Source organism: Bos mutus, chromosome 1 (genome assembly GCF_027580195.1).
Source record: "Bos mutus isolate GX-2022 chromosome 1, NWIPB_WYAK_1.1, whole genome shotgun sequence".
Lineage (NCBI taxonomy): Eukaryota > Metazoa > Chordata > Mammalia > Artiodactyla > Bovidae > Bos > Bos mutus.
Window position 1 is genome coordinate 43,704,109 of NC_091617.1, and position 20,884 is coordinate 43,724,992.

General features: G+C 40.6%; 1 protein-coding gene across 2 annotated transcripts in view; it reads left to right on the top strand.

The window, feature by feature from the left end:
• LNP1 (leukemia NUP98 fusion partner 1) overlaps positions 1 to 20,884 on the top strand; it is a 40,178-nt gene that overhangs the window by 12,329 nt on the left and 6,965 nt on the right. The window contains exons 2-3 of one of the 2 annotated variants that reach the window (XM_070368411.1): positions 6,491 to 6,539; positions 12,315 to 12,512. In XM_070368411.1, the coding sequence (XP_070224512.1) occupies positions 12,354 to 12,512 (159 nt within the window). In that variant the 5' untranslated portion in view covers positions 6,491 to 6,539; positions 12,315 to 12,353. The remainder of the gene's footprint in view (positions 1 to 6,490; positions 6,540 to 12,314; positions 12,513 to 20,884) is intronic. The other variant, XM_005890051.2, reaches the window with a different exon arrangement.

Sequence of the window (20,884 nt, forward strand, 5' to 3'; positions counted from 1 at the left end):
GGTTTTTCTGTGGGGATTCAGAGAGATTGAAAAGCTATGCTATCTTTATTATTATATTCCAAGAATATCTGTAGTTTAATAGCGTTTTGATCTAGTCGCTAACCATTTAGAGAACTTTTTCTTGGTAGCAGTAATTTTTCATTTTACTTTTACAATGAAATAGTTATAGAAGCTGCAAATAAATGTATATGGAGGTCTCACGTACCTTTCACCCCCACCTTTCCCAATATTGACAACTTTCATAACTATAGGGCAATATCAAATGAGGAAATTGACATAGATATAATCTGGAGAACTTATTCAGATTTCACCAGCAATACACACACAGAACTTGGTGAAATTTTAACACATGTATAGCTTTGTGTGACTACCACTGTTTTTTATAGAGAGGTTGATTGGTTGATTTTAGGACTGGTTCACATGACTGTGCAAGCTGGTAAGTCCAAAATCTGCAGGGTGGGCTCGCAGGCTGGAGACCCCGGAGGAGGCAATACTGTAGTTGAAGTCTAAAGGCAGTTTGCTGGCACAATTACGTCCTGTTCTGAGAAGTTCAGTCTTTTGTTTTATTCAGGCCATCAACTATTTGGATGAGACTTATCCATAGAATGGAGATCAATCTACTTTACTCAAAGTCCATTGACTTAATTTTAAATCTCATCCAGAAAACACTCTTCAGAATATTTTTTTGAAGAAGAAACATCTGGAATACTTTTTGACCAAATATCTGGGCACAATGGGTTAACCAAGTTGATAAATAAAATTAACCCTCACACTATATTTTGGTTTTGTCACCAAATATTTTATTCTGAGAAGTTGCATGTGTCATTAAGTCCTGTGATTTTTTAAATGACTGACTGCAAAGAATTCCATTATATGAGTATGTCATAATTTATTAGCCTGATCTTCAAATTCTATTCTTAAGATAGTTCCACATTATTACTGTTTAAAATAATGTTATGGTAAACAAATATCCTTTGTATGAACCTCTGATTATATACTTACCATACTTAGAAGTGAAATTTTTTAGTCAAGGGATGAGAATATTTTTTATAGCTTCTTAATACACCTTGCAATATTTCTTTTCAGAAAGGCTGTGTTCAGACTAGTAGTATATGGCATTTGATCCTCAGAAGAGATTGTTCTAGAGCTTCATTAAAGTTTTTCTTTTTAATATTCTGAAGATTTCCCATTGTCTATTGACTCAAAATTTAATTTTTCCAATTTATTTTTCTAAATGTCTTAAGTATTTTGTCACAATTTCTGTTAAATGTTTGGCGATCCACTTCTTTATTTTACATTGCACAACTGAGACTCACAGGGAATTCCCTGGAAATCCAGTGGTTAAAACTCCGAGCTTCCACTGCAGGGGCACAGGTTCAATCCCTGGCCTGGGAACTAAGATCCCATGTGCTACTCGGTGTGACAAAAAAAGAAGAAGTCAGGCTCACAGGAGTCTAATTCCCCCAGTTCTTCTCTGGAGCACTTTTTATGGGGAGGCTTGTGGACACAAGAGGAGGTGCTAAGGCACTACCCTTAAACTGTGTGAAATTGCAGTTAATAAATGGGAGGAAGTCTTTTCTGAAGTAGGACACACTGGTGAGCTGAACTGATAAAGTTTTTACAAAGTGGTAAATTTTAACAAATAGTGTGTTTAATCTTTTATAGAGTAATAGGTGCTCAGAGATCAATAAGATCTTGAGAAATCATACAATTAATAATACTCCTGGAGACAAAGCCGCAGAGATTCCATCTCTGGCAGATGAGAATAAATGCTGTCTCTAACGGTCTCTTGTGAAACAGGTGAGATATTGTTTTTTAAAAACCTTTTACAACATCTAAAAACTTGGAGTGTCATAAAGTCTCATTAGCCAAAGTCCTGCAGAACTTAATGATGCTTAATACCAAAGTAACTGGATATTTATACAACCAATATTCTAGTAGGCAAACCTCTGAAAACATACCTTCTTTCCCTCATATATTTTTTTGCATTAGCAGTTGAATACTTTAAAAATAGTTTTCATTATGTAAATTATACAACTTTGTAGAATAAAAAATGATTATGTTGTACCTTCATGTACATGCTTTAGGACACTTGGTTAGGCGACAATCAGTATCTTTGGTAGTCACCTCAAAAGGGTTGCATACTTCAAAGTGTAACTGGATAAGAATCATGGAAATGGATGATATTAGGAAACGTTGCATGCAAAAGAGCATACTGATAATCAGGACATTAAATAGAACACAGCACACAGTGCCAAGTAATCAAGTACTGCCCTCTGGCAAGTGAAAACTATCTCAAAACCATTGATGTACTAAAAAAAAAAGTAGCAGCTTAGCTCTGTACATAGCATTTCTTTTCCAGAGTGAAACTGGCTTGGCAAACTTGAAAGCAGTGTAATGAATAATTCTTCCTTTTAACTGTCAAAAATAAAAAGAAAAAATGAACTAAAAAAAATTAATAGGTAGGGGCTATGGAGAATGAAATAAATAAAGGGAATGAAATGAAATAACAAAAGGAAATAAATGAAAAGAAGAATGAAATAAAAGCAAAATCATCTTTTCATTACTGCAGTCTTCTGAAGCAGCGAATATGAAAGAGGGCACTGCAAAGCCACTTCATTTTTATGCAGGCCAAGGATCATTGTCACTTGGGCACCCTTTATGTCTGATCAGTTTATGAGAACACACGCACTACTGGTGTTCTACCCTCTATGAGAAGATAATTCTTTTCACAATAAGTACAAGAAAAATTAAAAAAGCACACTCAAACTGTCTAGAAAACTGCAGCTGTCTCAGCCACTTGACACTGTGTAAACACTGGCTTGGCAAGGCAGAGCGTTAGAGCAGGGTCAAAAGGGCAGCTCCCTTTGGTCCTGTGCCCCTGGCAGCATCTCCCCAAGGCAGGTGTCCAAACCTCTGCCCTGTCAAGCGGGCAGCTGGGCTCGCAGAGAGTGCTGCATGGCTTCCTCTCAGGCCCTGGCTTCCAGGACAGGACGAAGAGCCATTCTCCCCCAGCTGCTGAGACTTGACGTTTGCTGCGGCTCCTTTGCTGCTAGGTTTGTCGTAAGAAATTTAGGACAGGCAAAGTGGACAACCATCTTTCTCTCACACTTTTAAAGAAATCGGCTTAAGTGGGCGGGTATGGTGGTGAGGGGAGGAAATGGAGATGGACTAATTTCATATAATGGAGGCCGAATATTTTTTCTTTGGGTGGTAAATTTATCTGTTACTTTGGGAAAATTTTTTGGCCACATGTTTGAAGAGTTGTCTTTCCTTCCTGCACTGGGCAGTCCCAGAAAATACCGCCACGTTTGCTGGCTTACTGAAAACTCACAGGGCTCAGCATGTAGCTGTAATCATAGCTAAGATTTATAACAGTGAAAAGAGACAAAGCAAAATCAGCAAAGTGAAAATGCGCTTAGGTCAAGTCTAGAGGAAACGTATCTCAGGCTCCAGAAGTCCTTTCCTAGTGGAGTCATGCACTGTGTGCTTAATTCCTCCAGGAATGAGTTGTAATTACATGTGCCAAGTGTTTCCCCGGGAAGCTCACTGGTGCCTCAGAACCCAAGGCTTTTACTGGAGGCTGGTCATGTAGGCATGCACTGCCTGGCATGTACCAAAACTCTAGACTTTCACGAGAAAGGCAGCTACTCAGCATAAATCACATTGGTTGTATAAGCAATTTAGGCCACTCCTATCAGTTAGGGAAAGATTTTTTTTTCTTTCTTTTTAAATTCAGTATAGTTAATTTATAGTATTTTGTTAGTTTCTGGTATATAGTTTTGTGTGTATATATATTTTTAAATTTATTTATTTTGATTGAAGTCTAGTTGATTTACAGTATTGTATTAATTACTGCTGTACAGAAAAGTGACTCAGTTATACATATATTATATATTCTTTTTCATATTGTTTTCCCTTATGGTTTATTACAGGATATTGGATATAGTTTCCTGTGCTATATAGTAGGACCTTGTTTATTCATTCTATATATAGTAGTTTGCATCTTCTACTTCCAAGCTCCCAATCCGGTCATCCCCTGCCCCCTACCCCGGCAACCACAGTCTCTTCTCTGTGTCTGTGAGTCTGCTTCTGTTTGTAAATAAATTCATTCTTATCATATTTTAGATTCTACATATAAGTGTTATGGTATTTGTCTTTCCCTTTCTGACTTATTCACTTAGTATAATAATCTCTAGGTCCATCTGTGTAGCTGCAAATGGCATTATTTTGTTCTTTTTATGACTAAGTAATACTCCATTGTATATATAAACCACATCTTCTTTATCCATTCATCTGTCAACTGACAGGTTGTTTCCATGTCTTGGCTCTTGTAAATAGTTCTGCTATGAACATAAGGCTACATTTATCTTTTTGAATTATAGTTTTGTCTGGATATATGCCCAGATAGAGAAGGAAATGGCAACCCACTCCAGTATTCTTGCCTAGAGAATCCCGTGGACAGAGGAGCCTGGTGGGCTGCTGTCCATAGGGTGGCACAGAGACTGAAGCGACTTAGCATGCATGCATGCATTGTAGAAGGAAATAGCAACCCACTCCAGTGTTCTTGCCTGGAGAATGCCAGGGACAGAGAAGCCTGGTGGGCTGCCATCTATGGGGTTGTACAGAGTTGGACACGACTGAAGCGACTTAGCAGCAGCAGCAGCATATGCCCAGAAGTGGGATTGCTGGATCATATGGCAACTCTAGTTTTAGTTTATTGAGGAACCTCCATATTGTTTTCTATAGTGGCTGCACCAATTTATGTTCCCACCAACAGTGTAGGAGGGTTCCAGTTAGGGAAAGTTTTACATCACTACAGAGGATGGGTGGCCAGCCAAGTTCCCAGATACCAGGTAAGGGCCAACCTTGCAAGGAGTCCTTTCTAAGGATAGGCAGCATCAGACTACTGTGTTACCTTTTTTTCTGCAGCATCCACCTTCTTGCTCAAGGCATTTTTAGAGCAAAATTATTATCGGTAGGACCCATGCAGTAGGATGAAAGCATCCTGCAATATTGACTTTTCATTATGGCCCTCCAGGGATCCTGGATTTAGCCAATATAAACAAATCCTATTAAAAATAAAGGTCAGTCTTAGAAAGCTAGGTGGCTTTCTCCTTAAGTTTTATATTAACCTTTTCTTAACCTGGCCTGAGCCATCAATTTAGGCACAACACAATTCTGGTAAGTTGAGGTGGTCCATGATAGTCAAGGTACGCATACAAGAAATAACAATTCCAGAGAGCACCCTTGGAAACAAAAAGTGTGCACTTGTTAAGTCACACCAATGAAGGCACACATTAGTCAGGCAAAACAGGTTAACAGGGCCTCCAGTGTGGCTTCCCACTGTGAGTCCTTATGCCTCAGGGCTTTCTGTCCAGTCCAAATAATTCAGTTGCGTTCCTAGTTTTATTTATTTATTTAGGTGGCACCATGCAGCATTGGGATCTTAGTTACCCAACCAGGGGTTGAACCCATGCCCCCTGCAGTGGAAGCTTGAAGTCCTAACCACTGGACTGCCAGGAAAGTCCCGAGTCCCTAGTTTTGGAAGCATTTCCAGGAGGAACGCAGTTTCGATCAGTTTTGCTTGTCTTTGACATCAGTTCATTTGCTTCATGAGTGGGAACAGCATCTTCAGGTGTTCTTCCTGGAAACGCAGAAGCTGAGGACATCCCCTGCTGTGTCACAGTCAGCATTGTTAGGTGTGATCATAGGCTCAGCAGTCTGTTTGCATTCAAGACCTCAAAGCATCTTGTGAAGGCAGTACTGTCGTTGAGGAGCAGTTCTTTTGTCTCTCTCTCTGTCTCTGGCTGTGCCAGGAGAGTTATGGGATCTTAGTTCCCTGAACAGGGATTGAATTCTAGGCCCTGGAAGTGAAAGTACAGAGTCCTAACCACTGGACTGCCAGAGAATTCCTCCAGGAGCAGTTCTGAAAGACAGCAGTTATAAAAAGTAGAAATTATTGATGCCCACCTATCCCTGCATCTCACAGGTGTTGGTGTTTTGTTTTTTCTGTGTTATCACTTGATAAGTATGTCTCATGCAGTAATCTTAACTTTACATTTTTTCCCAATCATGTTTTATTCTGATCTAGACTTTTCAGCAGGAAGGGTTAGGAATAAGGAGAGTGTTGAGAATTTAGCTAAGCTACTCCATGCTATTGTGTCTCAACATCCGTTTTGTTTGGCCAAGGGGCCAGCAGTGACCTTAAACGGACAGTAGTCCCCTTAGGTAAACCCATGCCCTAGATGGCAGCTCACAGAATCACAAGGAAATGTAAGTTCCTGATATGACTTCCTCAAAGGCCCTTGCAATCAACAATCTCCCCTGCCTCCCAGTGCCTTCTTACACTCTCTTAGATAAGACCAATGAGACCTTCATGGGACTTATCAAAGCACTGTTTTACTGGTTTGAACTGACCAATCTGGCCTTAGCCTGGAAACTGCAAAGCACTCCACCCTATAAACTCTAATAAAAACATGTTCCCCAGGCCCTGCTTCTCTCTGTCTGCACTCTGCCTTGACCTGCCCATGGGACCTGTAAGTATTTAATTTTTCTCTATTTTAATTTCTCTTGTGATCTGTTGTTGAAGTGCGGCTCACAACTGACACCTTGCACTCCACTTAATAAGTGTTAATTTAATAAATTCAAACAGAGGAATAGATGAATTTACATAGAAAAACATTTTTAATAAACTTAACCAAAAAGACACATCATGTTCAGGAACTTGTAGGACAAAATCCTGAATTTTCAAGTTTGCAGAATGTGATTTACATAACCCCAATCCCTATCATGCTGATCATTTATTTGGTAAATAGCCTGGAGAAGCTCAATCTCTGTTTGGGGATTTAATGCTAAAAATTCCTAACTAAGAAAGAAAGGTGAGTGAATTAGAATCAGTTACCAGTCCACCATTGTCAATAATGTTATTAGTAAAACCCAAACACAAGTCAATAACTGTGAGATATCCTTGGGAAGAGGGGTGGGAACCCTATCTTTTAGGAGTGGGTGGAGAGGTCCCACTCCCCGTAATGTGCTGTCTCCCAACTTGGAGTTTTGACAGGAATCACAAGTTTCTTATGATTAATCATCTCAGATGCAATTCGTCCCTACATTAGATAGAGTTACTAGCATTTTGGTTTCAGATGGTCCCGTCAGAGAACAAACCCTTTCCCATGGACATCTGCAAATGAACCATGGGGTTCAGTAAGCATCCATAGTGTTTTTATAGTTTATGGCCCCACAAGGTGGAAGGGGAGGATGTCTGACATCTCCCAGAGCCTGGATTCTATTCACTGAGCCTATGCCTGCTTTCAGAAGTTGGAACAGTCTATCGCAATCATTATGTGACATTGCACGCATGCTCAGTCATTCAGTTGTGTCCAGCACTTTGCAACCTCCATGGAGCCACCAGGTTCCTCTGTCCATGGGATTTCCCAGGCAAGAATATTGAAGTGTGTTGCTGTTTCCTCCTCCAGGGGATCTTCCCGACCCAGGGACTGAACCTACATCTCCTATGGCTCCTGCATTGGCAGGCAGATTCTTTACCACTGAGCCACCTGGCAAGCCCCTCAGCCTCCTGTTAGGTCCAGGTAAATAGGATCTCTGAATCCAGGATTCCAAAAAGGACTTTTCTTCTTTAGCAGCAGCAAAGCCAAGAGACTACTGGGTCAGACAGTGAGGTTCCAGGTCCTTTTTATCCTGCCAGACTTAAAGTTCAAATTGAACCACTCAAAAATATGCACATTAGGCTGGAAAATTATCAGCCTCTAAGAATTAGACATCTGATTTTGCAAGAACTTAGCAAATCAAAACCTGACTTTTAAAACTCAAAAGTAGATTTTCCTATAGAGATTTTCTCTCTTTTTATGTTGTCTACCTTTCTCATAGGCTCCAACTGGCAAAAATCTTAGCAAAAATAATCAGCTGTGAGATTTCAATAGCCAGCATTTAAATTTTAACCCATCCACCAGCAACAAAAAGCAAGGATTTTATGTTCTACCAACACCTTTTATTGGGGAGCTTTCCCTGATTTGGGATAATCCCTCTAACATGTATGAAATTATAGGCATATAGTATTTTGCATCAGTTTTTATCATACATCCAGAAGTAGTAGCCACAAAAAAGTCATTTTTTAAAAAAGTCTCTCCATTCTTTCTCTCTCCCTCTTTTTTTCATTGCAAGTTTGTACAACCCCCTCAACACTTTTCAGGATTGGCATTACAGCTGCTGAGAAATCCCAGCTGGAATGTAAGGGGCTGTTGTACCAGATGGAGAAGGCAATGGCAACCCACTCCAGTACTCTTGCCTGGAGAATCCCAGGGATGGGGAGCCTGGTGGGCTGCAGTCCATGGGGTCGCTAAGAGTCGCACACGACTGAGCGACTTCACTTTCACTTTTCACTTTCACGCATTGGAGAAGGAAATGGCAACCCACTCCAGTGTTCTTGCCTGGAGAATCCCAGGGACGGGGGAGCCTGGTGGGCTGCCGTCTATGGGGTCACACAGAATCGGACACGACTGAAGTGACTTAGCAGCAGCAGCAGCTGTACCAGAGGACAGAGTATTGCTTTTCCCTTCTCCTTTATTTCTGGTTTATCTGAAGCTTGCTTTAGCCTTGGCACTGATAATCTTTTCCCCTCCCACTGGGAGGAGAGAACAAAACCCTAAGGCATCATCTAGGTTGCAACTGCAATTTTTAATCTTGTCACTTTAGCTACCATTGCCAAAAGCAATCAATACTTTCAATGAGCAGATTCTCCTGGACTTGCCTGTATCATTTTGAAATTCCATAGTTAATCTTTACCTTTCACAATAGACATCATCTCTGCTGATGTTTCATACCACAGATGACTAGGTAACCAGTTTGCATCAAAAGTTTATTATGATGTCCCCTTTATCCTTTTTCCAGACACTGCTTTAGCAATATTTCAGTGAGTTGGGGTTGTTTTAGTAAATCCCACTTTTGACACCAACTGCCACCCCCTAGTTCAGGGATTTGCTGGAATAATCCACAAGACTCGTCACATAATTGTACTTGTGGATAAAATTTATTGCACTGAGAGGATATAAAATCAGAAAGGGAAAGACATATTGGGTGAAGTCTGAAGGATACCAGGAATAAGCCTCCAAAATTCCCTTTCCATTTCACTCCCATAAGATGTGCTTAATTTTACCAGCAGTTAGTGTGAAATAACATGTGTGAAACATTGTTCAAATGCTCATTAAAGACTTAATGCCCAGGGTTTTTACTGGGTACTGGTCATGTAGGCAGCTTCCTGTGAACTGAGTGTCTGTGGTCCTCCAAAGTTCTTGTGTTAAAGCTTGATCTTTATTGTGAGAGATGTATTTGGAGATGGAGCCTTTTGGAAGATAAGTAGATCCTGAGGGTGGAGTCTTGGGAATGGGATTAGTTCTTTTGTGATAATTTTATATGTCAATTTTACTGGCTATGGGGGCACCTACACTAAATATTATTTTGGGGGATATCTGTGAGGATGTTTCTAGATAAGATTAGCATTTGAATCAGTGGGCTCAGTAAAGTAAATTGGCCATTGTGGGTGGGCATCATACAATCAGTTGAGGACTGGCATAGAACAGAAGGCAAATGAAGGCGAAATTCACCCTTTTTTTCTTTCCTCACTGCTTGAACTGAGCTATCTCATCTCATCTTCTCTGTACTTGGACTGGGACTTACATCCTTGCTTTCCATGGAGGCCCTTGGACTCAGATTGAATTACATCACTTGCTTTCTTGGGTCTCCAGCTAGCAGACTGGCAGATTTCTGGTCTATAATTGCATGAACCAATTCCTCATAATAAATTCATATATGTGTGTGTGTGTGTGTGTATGTGTGTGAGTATAAACAGATACCTTTTTTCTGCACATTTCCAATATCTGAATTGTTTTTGCCTGTGAGGCATTAAGGGCTTCCCAGGTAGCATTAGTGGTAAAGAAACTGCCTGTCAAGATAGGAGATACAAGAGACTCAGGTTCAGTTCCTGAGTTGGGAAAATACCCTGGAGTAGGAAATGGCAACCCACTCCAGTATTCTTGCCTGGAAAAATCTCAGGGACAGAGGAGCCTCAGGGACTACAGTCCATAGGGTCGCAAATGGTTGGATACGACTGAGTGACTGAGCACTTAGGGTGTAAAGGGGAGAGCTCCCTGGTGGCTCAGCTGGTAAAGAATCCGCCTGCAATGCAGGAGGCCCTGGTTCAATTCCTGGGTCAGGACGATCCCCTGGAGAAGGGATAGGCCACCCACTCCAGTATTCTTGGCTCCCTGGTGACTCAGTTGGTAAAGAATTCACCTGCAATGTGGGAGACCTGAGTTCAATCCCTGGGTTGGGAAGATCCCCTGGAGAAGGGAAAGGCTACCCACTCGAGTATTCTGGCCTGGAAAATTCCATGGATTGTATAGTCCATGGGGTCACAAAGAGTCGGACTCGACTGAATGACTTTCGCACTCAGAAGTGCAAGAGACAGATATTATTCAAAGAGGTTTTAAGATGAAGTCCTAGTTCCTTTTCCCTACAATACTTTGAAGTAATTAGATATTATCTGCTCTGGGTTCTCCACCCCCGCCCAGATTTTTTTTTTTTTTCCAGAAATTGGAAGAAAACACAGTTTTGTCTTAAGAGAAACAGAAAAAAAGAAGTCCATCCATTGTCATCTTTTGTGGACAAACCTGGTTCTGTTTCCCCAAGGAAAATAATTATCTGATTTCTTTCTTTAATGACAGAGACAACCAACAGTGATGACATAGAATTATATATTTTCCTTTCTCATCTGGGTCACAGAGAAGCCTCCATTCTTTAATAAAAATATTACAAAGTAACAAGCATGAACCCTATAATTTAAAGCAAAAAATAAAAATATAAGCCATCTTGTGCATTGGTTTCTTTCCCTTAGGTAAGTTGTAGAATAGTACTCTAGGAACATTGGTTACAGTTAAGTCAATTTTTACAGCTCAAGGAAGAAACTTTATATGGAAAATGTCCAAGAATGCTTCTATTTATAAATATAAAATTTATCAAAAATTTCATGGAATACTGGCAGAACAGTGGAGAGAACCTGGGCTTACTTCTTGCTTCAAACTTGGCTATGCTGCTCAGAAGTAATTTCACCTTGGGAAAGTGATGATCTATGAATTAAATTTCCTCATCTATAAAATATGATGAATATACCCCAAGCACAGGGTTGTTAATAATGAAAATAACATATGTAAGATACTTGACTCCATACCTGGCACAGAGTAGCTCAATAAATGTAATATTCTCCTTACCTTGAGGAAGAAAAAGCCTACTAAGAGAGACTCTAATGTTCATAGAAACTCTATTAATAACAGCCCCAAATGGAAACAACCCAAATATGACAGCCCCAAAAGACCATCAATAATAGACTGAATTTTTAAAAAGTTGGAGAATCATACTGTACAATACTATGTAGCATGAACCACTGTTACTATAAAAGTGAGGATAAATCTCACTAACAATTTTGTGACACAGAATAATACATACTATATAATTCCATTGAAAAGTCAAAACCAGGCAAAATTAATCTACAGTGATAGACGTCAGAAATCTTAACCTTTTGGAGGGAGATGAGATTAGAATGGGAAAAGAGGGAGACTGCCAGGGTGCTCGAAATGTCTTCACCTGAATAGTTGTGGTCATTAGAGGGGTATATGTGTGTACAAATTCATCAGACCGTACACTTAAGATTTGCACATTCCTTTACCTTTGTACATGTATAAATAGCACATCAAAAAAAAACCTTCTTTTTGCCCCAGGAGCTAGATTTTATATCAGTATCAAATTTATTTATTAGGAGAATCTGGCTGTAGATATGACATACCAATAGCCGGCTATCTTGCAGGCTGCAGTCTGTCCCTTGTAAGTGGCCCCGTTTTAGAGCTGGCCTGGAGCTGACAGGCATATTATGAGGGTCATGCTCTATCACCATTGACAGCTGGAGAGGCCATCACATGCCATCAGCAACAAAGCACAGGGAAAACCAGGCAGTGGACTGTACTTCCCACCCTTCGGCTGTGAGGCACAACCCCAGCAATGGAAGGATTAAAAAGCCTCTCAATTTAAAAAGACAGGGGGAGGGGAGGGGAATGTGGGCTGCACAATTTATAAATAGACATTACCAGAGGCTGCCTGATTGTGAAGTGGTTGTTTAGTAAATCTTTCTCCTTTAAGGATTCCATTATCAGAAACCATTTGAAAACATCAGTTTCGTTTTGTCTCTTGGGGAGATCCTGGGTTTCATCGAGTCAGCCCTGTTGGGTGATATTTCTCTCTGCTAGATTTAGGGACAGGCCTTGGATATTCTGAAGCGCCTTTACATGGAGCACAAAGATGATGATGATGATGATGATGTGTCTTTTGCCAAATGGATGAGCAGCTTCTGGGGTCACAGCTGGATAGAGGAGGATGAGCGAGGACTCCGGGACCGCCGTGGATCACAAGACGCCAGTTACAGGAAAAGCTCCCTGCCCTGCCCAGTGAGTTGTACAATGGAACCAGGGGAGAACCAAACTAGGGGAGGGGGCTTTCTCTTCGGTTTTTTTGAGGGTCCTATGATACAGTTTTCTTTGGTTGAAATGAGTACTTCCAAACCTTTTTTTATACTCACAAAAATCCCTTTTATCATTTTATCTTGTCCTCCAAAGGACCTGATTTTCATCTATTAAGTAATGATTCCTTCATTTTTAGCAACCTAAGATATATTTAACTGCTACTCGGAGCTCCTGATAAGCCTGGGATAATCCTATTGAGAGGTAATATAATTCAAGCCAAAGGAAAGAAACCTGATGTTATAGTCTGTGTAACACTGGTGTGGATCACTGTTTGATTTCCAGCAGTCTTTTTGAAATACTGAAAATAGCTCCACTATTTGGTGGCATCTAAGGAATTGGGGATTCTACTTAATAAGTCACTACCCCTGATCAATTTGATGTACTCTTTCTTCAGGTTCTCGTTTAGTTTCCTGGTGGGAGAGAAAGCCAACATTCTACCACTCTCAGCACTGTTTTTCCATGGCTAGGCAGGGGACAGGAGAGCTCTTGAGAGGGAAATAGGTGGACCTGACCAGGTGGACTCGGCAGTGGGTACACGTGCACTTAGAATTCCAGCTACCAGAGAATATTTCCCCAACCCCCTGCTATGCTAACTCCAGAACCAAATAAGTTTCAGGGGTGATGTTATTTTATTTTTAGCTCTGAAGTTCCCAGAAGCATAATGTATGTGAAGTATATTAAAGCATGTAAAGCAGTCTTATACTCCAAATGGTCAGCAAGTTTGAGGAATGAGACCTCTTTGAGACACAAATATTTGAAAATACTTCTCTTAAAAAGCATAATCAGGGACCAAAGGAGCATTTCAACACTTCACTGAACTCCAGGTTCTTTAAGTGAAAAAAGACAGAGGTTGCACTTGATGATCTACAAGAACCCTTCCAGTCTCACTTTCCATAATTCTGTTATAAAATAAACCCTTGCTTATTATGCTCATGTTTTAATCTTTTATGGCCCACACTGAGGGAGGTATTCATAATGTGTGAACCAGGAATATGACTAGTGTTTAGCCAAACAGCAAGAACCAGGGAGAAACAAAGAGAAAAAAAATGAGTTTCACTGTTTATCACAACAGCCCTTTGGAGCCACCAAAATATGAAAACAAATAAACATGACATAAAATAATAGTTTCTTGAATAGATTTTAGCATTTATTAGACTTTAAAAACTAGGATGATCTACCTTATTTAGAGAGTCCATTTGTGGGTTGCAATGTTGTTTGCCTTAAACTATTGGAGAATAGCAGAATTTCTTTGTATAACATTTCTAAAGAGGATCCATCTATCTTTTCCTGCTCACACTGGCTTTGAGCATCTGCCCGAGTTAACCTGTTTCGATTCTCCGAGTTGACAATTTCATAATTAGCAGACTAGCATGCAGAAAGCATGTGTTTATTTAAGGAAACAAAAGCACGGGCGAAACATGACGACCTAACTGAGCAGAGAGAGCACGAAACACAGAGCGCAGATTGGGGGACCCCGGGCAAAAGAGGCAGAGTCCTGGAGAATGGAGGGCCTGATTCCTCATCCCTCCTCACACAATGCCTGTGTTTCTGAAGTGAATCTGTAGTTGGATACTTAACTTTTCCTGACTCTAAAATGTGCTCAAATTTTTCTTACTTTGGAGATATGAGAACAATTAGGTTTTCAAGTTTTGTGTTTTGCTTTGAGCTCAGAAACAACTTAAAAGAAAAAAGCTTACTCTTAGCCTTATCTTTTTTTTTTCTCTCCCCACTGCTCCACTCAAAGGCTTCTCCCCTGTTGCAACCTGTTAGCCTACATCCATCAGTTTTATATTCACGTGAAGAATTTTCCCCTTATTTGCTATTTGCATGTGGTTTCCACTATAAGTCTTCAGCCTCACGATTCTTGCAAAACCATAGTGATGGAACATTAAATCATTACACATATTTATCGAACACCGATTGTGCGCCAGTTGTTGTTCAAGGCACAATAGGATTACAGGGGAAAAGAAGACCTATATGGCGTCTGTGCTTGTGGCGTGTCCAAGCTGGTGGAAAATACAAATTCGGCAGAAAGAATGAGGTAGACAAGGTATAAAGCTTGCTCCATCTTAGAGAACACTGCTACTTTTGGCTTCTACTGATAGTAGAAGAGAGGAAACAAGTCCATGGAGCATTATGATAAAAGCTCCCCTGTAGAATTGTCACTGATCCCTGAAATTTATTACTAATTTCTTAGATATAGAGAACACACACGACTTTTTGACAAGACTCATTATAATCTGTGATTGCTGATTTAAATCAAATTAAAAATCTAACTTTACTGTCCTGAGGTGCTTGTGTGAAAAAAAAAAATTTTTTTTTTCGTCTTTCTCATTATTGAACAAATCTTCCTCCCTCCATTGTCACACGAATACAAACTTGAAGTAGAAAAATCTCCATATCCCTTATTTATTCTACTCACTGAAAGTGAATTGTAAGTAGTTGATTTGACTTTCTAGTCATCTTCAGATTAATGTGGTTCTCTTAGCCTTGTTCTACACAGTTAGGGCCTAGTGGAAGTGAGGATTATGCTGAATGATAGACCTCTTCCGGGGGAACTGAGTTCCCTGGCCTTGGGCTTTCTCAGTGCTTCTTCGATGCTCACATAGGCACAACATGTGCTAGTCCACATCATATCATTTGAGGGGGTTCAAAATAAACCTCTTACCTATCTGTACCCCAAGGGATTTTTTTTTCTTTTTAACAACAATCACCTTTAACCAATTTTATATTCTGTCTTTATAGTCTCAATTTAAAACTGCAGAAGTGAAATGAAGTGAAAGTCGCTCAGTCATGTCCGACTCTTTGTGACCCCGTGGACTGTATCCCACCAGGCTCCTCTGTCCATGGAATTCTCCAGGCCAGAATACTAGAGTGGGTAACTGTTCCGTTCTCCAGAGGCTCTTCCCAACCCAGAGATCGAACTCAGGTCTTCCGTTTTGCAGGCAGATTCTTTACCATCTGAGCCACGAGGGAAGCCCAAGAACACTGGAGCGGGTAGCCTATCCCTTCTCCAGCAGATCTTCCTGACCCAGGAATTGAACCAGGATCTCCTGCATTCAGGCAGATTCTTTCCCAGCTGAGCTACCAGGGAAGAAAACTGTAGAATATATATCTAATTTTAATTTTTTTGACTGACTGACCTAAGGGTTGTTACACACTCTCGCCATTGTAGTATCTCACTTCAGTGGTGGTTCTCCAGCATTGCTCACTACAGGGGTAGGGTGGGCCTTGGCCCCCTTAGAGGATTTCTCACACCTGAAACGAGGGGGATGCCCTAAAGTTTCGTGACTAATGTGATTCCTTGTTTTTCAGCTTAAATGTGTATTCTATTTCAAGAGGAGACAAGCTTGATCCAAAGAAATTAGTAATAAATTTCAGGCATCAGTGACAGTTCTACAGGGGAGCATTTATCATTAATGTTCCCTGGACTTGTTTCCTCTCTTCTACTATCAATAGATGCCAAGATAGAGGAATTTCTGGGAAGGCAGCAGAGTGGAGTGAGTAAGAGCGAGGGCTCTGAGGTGCCTCCCAGTGTCTACTACTGGCTGCATAACCTCCCTCTGTCTCAGAGTCCCTCTGTGTGAATGGGATTGATGAAGACAGTGCATACATCATGCAGGTGTTCTTAGGATTCAGTGACTAGTGTGTGCAGTGTGCTTAGAACAGTGCCTGGTACCAAGTAAGCACTTTTTCTCCCCCTCTCCTTTCCACCTCCTCTCCCTCCTCCTCCTCTTTTTCCTATGTGTCAGAGTTTAAATTGTCTTTTAGTTTCCCTAAAGGAGGTCCAGCGGATGGTATCGACCTACCATTTTACCAGTTGAACCTTTTTATCCTGATGCTATTTCTGTATAATGCTAATTGACTAATTTATAAATCTCTTGGCTCTGTTGATAGGCAGTTAATATTCCTCACATAAAATTCATTTAGACTTTCCTAAAGACCTACAAATTATTATTACTTTTGTAATAAGATTTTGTTATAACTGGTACATTGTTTAAAGCCATGTTTCACTTAGAAATAGAATGAACTTGTTGCTGTTGTTGAAGATACAAGTTTGGGATTATTAATCTGATTAAGGGGTTTCCCAGGTGGCTCAGTGGTAAAGAATCAGCCTGCCAAGCAGGAAATGCAGATTTGATCCTTGGGTTGGGAAGATCCCCTGGAGAAGGAAATGACAACCCACTCCAGTATTCTTGCCTGGAAAATCTTATAGACAGAGGAGCCTGGCAGGTTCCATTCTGTGGGGTCACAGAGCCAGATGTGACTTAGTCACTAAACAACAACAATAATCCAAGGAAGAGACATCTTATGCTTAAACATCTCCATAAAGTCACTAGTCATGTAAGTCTTAGACAAGTCTCTTAGCCAAACTAAGATTCATTTTCCTCATCTGTGAAAGGGGAAGAATGACTCCCTTGTAGGATTTGTTCAGAGATTAGAGATAAGGCCTGGTCCCCAGAGAGCCTGACACACACAGTGCACTAAGATTCAACATGGGTCTTAATTATCTCAACACCTGGATCTTTTCCCCGATTATTTCTCATCATGCTCAGGTGCTTGCATTTACTCAGAGGGCAGGAGGGGTACAATTGAAGGGTGATTATAATTAAACCCAGAATAAAAAACTTCAAGTAGTTCTTGGAGTGAAGGTGTTACATAACTATATTTTCAAAAGGCAAGAACCTATGGCTTGGAGTCAAGAGTGCATAGGATTTTTTTTGGACAGAAATGGTTTTCTGGCATCCCTGTGAGAAATAGCAAGGTTGTTCAGAGCACTATTTTCTAGTGAGAGCACTACTAACTCCGGGGTGATAATTGCTCCAGCAAGTCCATGCCTGCTGCAGGCTTTGGAGCCTGGGAGCCGGGAGCCCAGGTCATGAGCTCAGAGTGTGGGGGATCCCATGCCTCACACGAGGACCTGCGTCACAGCACAGGAGACAGATGGATAAGGTTGATCCATGGACGTGGAAGTGACATTCCACACCTTGAAAAAAAAAAAAAAGCTTTTGAGGGCATTGATTCAAGTCTTTGTGGGGGAAATTGCATTAGAAGGGCATATAAAATTCCAAAAGTAGAGCTTGCTTACTAAGAAAACATTTTTAAAAGTGGGAAAATTTCCATGTAACCAATTAGAGTGCTTTTTATGTGTGTGTGTTTATTTATTTTTAGTCAAAGGATAATTGCTTTACAGTATTATGTTGGTTTCTGCATTTGAATCAGCCGTAGGTATACATGTTTCCCCTCCCTCTTGAACCTCCCTTCTGCCTCCCTCCCCATCCCACCCCTTTAGGTTGTCACCAAGCCCCAGTTTGAGTTCCCTGAGACATACACAAATTCCCATTGGCTATCTATTTTACATATGGTAATATATATTTCTATGCTTGTTTCTCACAAGCTTCCACACCTAAACAGACTAACTGGAAATTTCATCTGACATAAGGAGATATCAAGGGTACACTTTATTTACATTGTGATGGAAACCCTTGCCATTTTTTTTTATGCCTATCAATGGAAGAGAACATTTGTACAAACACATACATTTCACTCCCAGTCTCACATCTTTTAAATTTTATTTTTTAAGATTTTTGATGTGATAAGAACATGTAACGAGATTTACCCTCTTTGGCAGATTTTTAAGTATACGATACAGTATTGTTACCTTTAGGCACAATGTTGTACTGCAGAACTCTAGGACTTATTATTTATTTATTTATTTTGGCTGCACCGTGAGGCATGTGGAATCTTAGTCCTCGGACAAAGGGTGGTACCACGCCCCCTGCAGGGGAAGCGTGGAGTCTGAACCAGCGCACTGAAATGTTATACCTGTTAATTAGCAACTGCCCCAGCCCTTGGCACCCACCATTCTGTTCCTTCCTTCTAGGAGCTTGACCATTTCTGATATGTTATATAAGTGGAATCATGAAGTATTCGTCCTTCTGTGTCCCAGTCTCAATTTTTTAGCGTATTATTATTCTTTTTTTTACTGACAATGTAAGTGATCAGTACAGAAAACATCTGTAGAAAACGTCTACTCCCTGTGTTTTCACGTGGTCTCTCCTCCATATGAGTATGTCCCTGGTGTCTCTCAATTTCTTCCTCTTATAAGAACACTAGTTAGAGTGGATTAGGGCCACCCTGATGGCCTCATTTTAAGTTAATTTTTAAAGGCCCTACCCCTAAATACAGTCACATTGTGAGCTATTCACATGGGGCTTCAATATGTGAATTTGGTGGGGCAGGTTGGGGGGGGAAGGGATGACACAATTCAGCCCATGTGCAATGAGGACCTTATTTTAAGCCTTTTGATTCATATTGTCAACAGCTTTCCAAGAAAGCTGTATCCATTTATAGTCCTGCTACCAGCAAGGAATGACAGTGCCTATCCCCTTGCACTCTTGCTAGTGTTAGTATTATTAAAACAAACAAACAAAAAAAAAAAACAACTTTTTTTTGCTAACCCAAAAGGCAAAATTGGTTTTCATTTCATTTTAACATAATTTTGACTACTAATAAGCCTAAACAGTTTTCACCACTTGGTATTTCTTTTTCTTTCATTCTTTATACTTTTATTCATTGAATGTATATTTAATAAACTCATGCTGTGAAGGCAGCAAAGTGCTGTGTACTGAGTTTCTAGGAGAGAATGATACGTAGCCCTTGACACGTGGAGCACACAGTCTACTGGAGAAGAGAGACGTGTAACAAAATTAACCAGAAGATCAACGACAGTTGTGAAAAGCGTCATGAAGAAGTATAAGACCTCAGGGAGAGTGTCTAACAGTGCCTCAGGGGCCTGGACCAATCAAGGGGGAAGGCAAGGCTTTCTGAGGGGGGTGTGGTTTCCACTGTGAGTAAAGTGCGATTAGCTGGTGATGAAGTGAAGGGATGGGGTCACAGCCAGAGAGGACCTCTTGTGAAAATGCCTGTGCTGGCCAGGAGCAAGTGAGCTGGAGGAAGCGACCAGTGAGGCTGTGTCCTTGAAGAGGTGAGGGTGAAGAGATGAAGCGTGATGGCCTATGTTTGTTGCGGTTGTTTTAAGTATGCTGGGTGCTGTGGGGAAAGTGAGTAAGAGTGAACCCAGGATAGCTCCAACTAGGAAGGAAGCTGCCACTGTAATCTGGGCAAAAGGTAGTGATGACTTGGATTAGGGTAGTAACGGTGGCACTGGAAAAAAGTGAATGGTTTTCAGAGACACTTGAGAGGTGGATTCTACTGACTTGGCAATTGGATGTGGAAGGTGGCCCAAGCAACCAGGTGAATGGTGATGCCTTTTCTAAATTGAGGGGCACTTGAGAAGCAGGTTTGGGGAGGAGAGGCAATGAGTTCGAATTTGGACGGATCAGGTTGTGTGCCTATGGGAAACCAAGAAGGGAAGTTTTGAGCGGGCAGAAGCTCAGGGGAGAAGTCAGTATAAATGAGGAAACTAGGGTATAGATAGAAATTGAAGTCTGGGGGTGAGGCATTTAGAGAGACAGTGTTAGGTGAGAAAGCAAAGGAAGGGAGGGAGGACTGGTTTAGAGCGCTGGGGACTCCAGCAGTTGTGAGCAGACAGAAGGGAGAAGTGAGCAAACATCTAAAACACAGTGGCAGAAAGGTGAAGGGGGAACCAAGAAGTGCCATGGCAGAAGGCAAGAGAAAGACTGTTTCAGAATGGCTCCCTAGGCACCTGGGTTGGAGGCTACATAAAGGACGAAAGGCTAAAACATGCACAGCATTTGGCAACATGGGGACCAATATCCTAACTAACATGTGGCTGCAAAAGCTGGATTGGAGTGGTTTGGAGAGTAAGAGAAATTGAGAGAGCAAATGTCACAATTCTTTCAAAAGTTTGGCTTCTCTGAACTCTGTCTTTGATTATTTTCCAGTTGTTGATCATTTTCTGTTGCTGTCATTGTGTTACCTGACCTCTATGTTTGTATGTATATGTGAATATACTTATTTATCTTCAGAGTATTTATTAAATATTAGTAACTTGTAGCAAATATTTTGTTTTTTTTTTTTTTGTCCACTGCATAATTTTGTGTTGTTTTCATGTATATTAGCTTTACTTATGTAATTAAATGAATTTTTTTCCTTTTGACTTCTTCTATTGTTCTTTGCTCTTAGAAATTCCTTCTCTATACAGAAATCACACAACTATTCATCTTTGTATTATTTTTTTTAATGTTTATGGCTTCTTTAAAATTTTCACTTGATTATTTTGAAATTTTTTTTTACATGTCAGTTTAAGGCTTGGGACACTTGATTATACCACCCTAATGATACAGGAGCAACAAAGCTAATCTTGGGATATT